This window comes from Phoxinus phoxinus (assembly GCF_949152265.1).
Source record: "Phoxinus phoxinus genome assembly, chromosome: 5".
NCBI classification, from domain to species: Eukaryota; Metazoa; Chordata; class Actinopteri; order Cypriniformes; family Leuciscidae; genus Phoxinus; species Phoxinus phoxinus.
In genome coordinates this window covers 25,806,610-25,812,609 of record NC_136880.1, presented here as the reverse complement: position 1 = coordinate 25,812,609, position 6,000 = coordinate 25,806,610, and the positions used below count along the sequence as shown (strand labels likewise).

At 39.2% G+C, this 6,000-nt stretch overlaps 1 protein-coding gene across 1 annotated transcript in view; it reads right to left on the bottom strand.

The window, feature by feature from the left end:
- Window positions 1-1,268: 1,268 nt before the first annotated feature.
- grin3ba (glutamate receptor, ionotropic, N-methyl-D-aspartate 3Ba) overlaps window positions 1,269-6,000 on the bottom strand; it is a 51,021-nt gene continuing 46,289 nt past the window's right edge. Inside the window, exons 8-9 of the mRNA XM_079611833.1 lie at window positions 5,601-5,671; window positions 1,269-3,445 (exon numbers count right to left, since the gene is read on the bottom strand). Coding sequence (XP_079467959.1) covers window positions 2,914-3,445; window positions 5,601-5,671 — 603 coding nt within the window. The 3' untranslated portion in view covers window positions 1,269-2,913. The remainder of the gene's footprint in view (window positions 3,446-5,600; window positions 5,672-6,000) is intronic.

Here is a 6,000-nt window from a genome sequence, read left to right as displayed (position 1 = left end):
TTGTTTGTTTTGTGATGGATGTTCTTGATGCCATATGTTCTCTTTTGTGATTATTTATTCATTAAACATTTTGTGTAGAACTATTTACAACAAAGCCCAAGATCCTCCCACAACCATGAGACTAAATAAAAATAAATAGAAGGATCTCAAAGTCTCAAGATTTCATTTTGTTTTGATAAAGTCTCAATAAGGTCCAACCAAAATTGTATTGTCTTTCTGGCTTGCCCAATGTTCTTCAGAAAAATTCTTCAGGTCCTGTAAATTCTTGAGTTTTTCAGCATATTTTGCATATTTGAACCCTTTCCAGCAATGACTGTATGATTTTGAAGATGGGTCAACATAAACTGAAGAAAAAAAAAATAATCTTCATAATATTATTCAATAATCTTTGCTTTATTTACAACGGCAAAGAATATATATATATTTTTTTTATTTGACTTTGAAGGTCTAATTGAAATTATTTTTATGTAAATATAATTCATTGAGTACTCAAAAAGTCTCAAAAGTATTTAAGTTGTTTTTAGTAAAGTACAAATTCCACACAATAATAAAACATTTTAATAACTAACTACTGATTCTGAAGTGTTTTGATTGGTAAAGACTGATAATCCTCGTTTTGCCTTTTAACCATATCGGAGTTATTTTACATTGATTAAAACAAAGAATTTAACCTGAAACAAACTGAGCTCTAATACTAGTAAAGACAGTTAAATGTTAACACTATTTTATTAAGCACTTAATGCTCAGCCAAGCATGCTCTCTCTCTATGAAATAAATAAATAAAAACCCCTCAATATAATGATGCCATTGTTCATCAGTCTCCCAATGGAAAAAGGCTGATCGTCTGTCATTCTAACAGTCTCCTCCTCTGTCCCCTGACAGTCTCCCTCAGACAGTTTGCTCTAAAAACGTACTTTGAAGTTCGCTCTGATAATGAATGCGAGGACACATCATCTCGCAATAGTGGAACAATTTGGCTACAACCAGGGCTATGTTTCCCGAAAGCATCATAAGCCTAAGTTGATCGTGGAACAATTGCCACCAATTGTCTCTATGATAAATTTAAGCTTAAGATTTTGGGAAAGTTCTAGTTTATCATTGTTTAGTAATCATTGATTTTAAGCATTTGCTATTGAATCAACCAAAGCGACAGTCACATATCTCTGGAATAATACCCAAAATAATTAGCGCAGACTTTAACACGACGTTGAGGGACTTTCAACAAAACATTTGCTAAAAGTGAAACTTTCACTCATAAATGATTATTTGAAAATGTGTTTATTAATAATAGTAAATGCAATAACTCTTTCAGACTTTATAACATTTAGATTATATATCGGAGGCCAGTGACATTTGATGGTCAAACATCTCAAACAGAATCATACTTTATCACCATTAAAACACACACGCAAACAATATATTTATTCAAACATTATAAGTGGAAAAAAATACACCACAGCAAGACAAGTAGTGGCTTTTTGATCCATGGCAGCTTATTTTGGCAAGAACCGCCCACTCAGACAGGAAGAGGCCGCCTGATTGACAAGTAATCTGACCAACCACAGTTTGTTTTATATGTGCCCTTTAGGGCTTGGATTACCTGAAATGGATAATATCATAATAATAGTGATAAAAGACTGAAAAATGTATCGGGCTATGCTCATGGCATACAGAGGGGGAAAGACCCCAAGATATTGTGGCCATGACTTGTTTTAGTTTTATCATAGCTACGTTGTACTCATTTATTTGCCTGTTTTTATGAAATGAGAGAACACATTTTTACAACGTGGCCACAATTGAACTAAAACGAGGTAACTAATTAGTACAAGTGTAGCAACGAATGAACGAAAACTAAATAAAAGATCATCATTTGTGGGAATGAATTGTTAATTCATGGCCATACTGCTGCATGTCATGTGTGGGGCTCCATCAAATGAAATCAAATAGGTGGCACTATTCTGACTGTTTCCATCAATGTCGACACAAAAACACCAAAAAAAATAGCAGAAAATGTGATTGTAATTTGAATTTCTGTCATAAGTTCTATCATGGACATTCAGAAAACAAAGCTGAATGTAGTTCTGCTCATGGATATATAGTTAACTTGCTATAATTGGCTCAAGCCAAACCCTGATTTTATTAACCTTGCAAACTTTGTCAAATCTAGGGGTTAGTTCTTCATTGTATCAACTCTTAACATGACCAGGCCGGACTGTTAAAAACAAAATCTGTGTGCCTTTATTCCCAAAAGTTGCCACCAAAGTAACACCTGCCAATTATGTCAGAACTAGAGATGCTATTTTTGTGTGCAATAAGCATCAGACGGTCACTGAGCGGACTGTGGGTGGTCCATGGGCCTGCCGTCCGAGGCTGAGACTAGATCCATTGCTGCTTATCCCACTAAATAATCCCATTGAATTATTTACAAAAAGAAGCTATGTTCATGCTGGACGTCTGTGGGTGCAAATATTCACCTTGGCCAGCGAATATTTAATGGTGCATTAAATGTCTCTGTCCTCTGTCCAGTTGTCTGGCTTTAAACAAACAAACAAACAAACAAACACACACACACACACACACACACACACACACACACACACACACACACACACACACACACACACACACACACACGCACACACACACACACACACACACACACACACACACACACACACACACACACACACACACACACACACACGCTTTCTCTCTGGAGCTGGAAGTCAGCCAAATTGCAGGATTACAAGCTGAATCTCCATCACAGAGTGTTTCATCCATCACTACAGCACTCCAGCAGTCATTGAGAAAGGAGAAGGCAGTACATCGCACAGCACGACTTCTCAGATGAGAGGATGTCCCTTATCCCCTCATATCCACTGCCTTTGTGAGTGTCCGGACACGTAGCGTACATCACCTCCCCCTGTTGACGTCTTTGGTCAGGGTGTTGGTGGTGGGATTAGATTCCGAGCTTGTTTGGGATTGACCGAGCCGTTGTCTGACCAGGGTCCTCTGGAGCTCGGCTCGCCTGGCAAGGGCGGCCCTGAGTTGGCCACGAAACTCCTCGATCCTCCCTTGCAGCTCCCGCAGCTCCTCTTCCCACGGCGTTGACTGTCCCGAGCAGGCTGGGGGTGAGAGCACCAGGCTAAGACTGAGATTAGGTCCGCCATTGGAACACAACTGGGTAGGCGGGCTTCCCACCAACCCCCTCCGGCCCCTTTCTTGCCCCGGGGGTGGAGCTTGGAGCTGGTAGCTGTTGAGAGTCTCCAGGTTAAAGTGGACATGCTTGTTATGTTCTTTGGCCTCTCGACCAGCCTTGACACTCTGATTGTTCCACTTGGTTGTAGAAGTGGAAGGGGAAGTGGAGGAGGTGGAGGGCGGAGGAGAAGAAGTGGGGGGTGGCAGGCGGTGGAGATTACAGTTCTCTGACAAGCACAAGGTGGGACTGAGAGGAAAACACAGCGGCAATCAGTTTTACAAGATGCAGAGACACAGCACATCACAAACAGACCCCACAATCAATGGAAACACGGAGCCTCTTCAACATCCCACTAATGAAACAGTATCCACTCGCTTTTACTGGAGAGGCCAATATTGATTTTTGTCCTTTGTTTTCTAATTTCTTTTTTATGGGTATTTTTTAAAACATAAATAACACTAATTGCACACATTAGTTCAAAGCTCAAAGGCAATACTATTTTCTTATACGCAGTATGCAAATTATAGTGTACAGTTAACTGGTCATTACAGCAAAATAAAGGGCGATTAGGTAACCTATTATGACTGCCTAACTGCACATTATTCAACTTATTAAATGGCTACTTACCAAATAAATAAATATATAAATGGTCATGAAACATTGATTTGAATACAATTATGTTATAATGTAATTAGAAAAAGTCCATTGAATGATCTGAGAGACATACAACTAGCACAGCTACATATGCTGGAAATTGGTTGCCTGGAGCAATGAACAATTATACATTTTACTGGTCACTATGCAAAAATATTTGACGTATAACTACCCAATCAGAATTGGCCCATTCCAGAATTCCAGCGAGCCATACAATAAATTGCTGTAATTTGACTATAGTACTGGGGCCGTATTCACAAAGAATTTTATCTTACCACTAGGAGTACTCCTAAATCGCACTAAAAGATTTTAGCTAGGAGTGTTCTCTTAAAAGTTATTCACAACGCCTTTCAGACCTACTCTTAGTAAGGAAAAATGACAACTCCTAAACTAAGAGTGAGTCTTCGTTGCTATGGATGACGTCAATTATCATGCACGAGCTTCCTCGCAATGATCACGGTGATTGGTTGTTAGATGACAGGGCCATCATGCGAACCAACACAGACGCACCAAATCATGGAATTACGACATCTAAATATGTCTGTGTCCTACACAAAATAATAAGAGTAATGTCATCGAAATGCATATATAAAGACGTGTGTGCAGGTCCCAGTGAAGTGTAATTCTAAAAAGGCAGAGAGAGAGAGAAAAGTTGTGAATTAAATTTAATTAAATCTAGGTAGCCTAATACCCTAATGAAAACCGCCACTTGCCTAATAATGAAAAACGACACTTGCATTAACACTTGCTTGGTTAATTGACATCCTATTAGCCTAAATAGACTACTAAAAGCAAGGAAATGTTGCTCCTATTGAAGTAATGTAATAGTTGAATGACGGTAGATTATGAACTCGCCAAAACGGAAAATAAAGCCCAACTGGACGCAGGATCAGTCACTGCTGCTGGCCCAGTTGGTGCTGAAAAAAAGCAAAAACGTAATAAAAGGGAAATTCGGCACTGGGATACGGATACAACATAGATAATTGTGAAGTTTGCATCGAACACAATCTGGGTATTGAGTGGGTTTTCTTTCTATTCACAAACACGTCCTCATCCTGACGTGGTGCATTATTTTAATATGTGTCCCGTCTATAGCACCGACCACTCCGGGCACACCGGCAATATCCATAAAGCTGGCTTTGTTTCTTTGGAGTTGGCGAATGTCCAAAGGAAAACTTTGTCGAAAAAGAACTGTCAAATAATATGGGGTCTACAGAGTGTATTACACAATTGCATTTTCCCCGTTGCCAGGTAGCGAAGTGTTATCATACATTTAAATTCGGCATTGATTGGGTTGTTGCGATTAGTTGGCGCTGTTATTGCATCCCTCACAAGATCCACAACAATCAGTATTTCCTCACGGTTAAGGCGGTATCTTTGTAATAACTCCGTGTCATTGAGTGTCTCCAATACACTGCGTCGCGCGGCGATTTTAAGACCCGTTGTGAATAGGTCTTAGTGAGTTAGGAGTCCTCTCGACTTCTTTTAAGCTGTCCCAGACTTAGGTGCTACTTTTAGGGCTAAAATGCTTCGTGAATTACTCTTAGTGAAAAGAATTAGGAGTCCTAAAGTTAGGAGTGACACGCCCATTATTTTTAGGAGTTGCTCCTAAATTCGCCTGTTAGGAGCTACTTTTAGCCTTAAAATTCTTTGTGAATACGGCCCCTGGTGTACATTTAAATGAGGAGAATTACTTTGGTTTATTTAATGGTGCTTTTAAGAAAGTGTGGTAATATTCATAACTTACCATCTGTCACTGGTCTCAACCTCTGATTTCCTCTCATCATCACAACCCATATTTAATGCACGGTGGATTTTCTGTACAAATAACAAAAAGGCCACTGAACAATACTCAATGAAGTATATACTACCAGTAATCAAATTCAATATGCCTACTACTACATAGACTACAGACTTGTGCTTTCAGCTTCCTAACACTAGAGGGAGCAGATGCCCTGTTTTTATGAAAGGAACATGCCTTGTAACTTGGATAAGAGCATATATATACATATATATATACTGTATATCAATTTACTAAGCAATATGGTTATGTGTAAGTAAAGACACTACTTTTGGTGCGTTCAAGTCCTCCTGGGAAGTTCGTATTCACAGCATGAGGTCTTACGGAGTAAGATGGCGGTGTACTT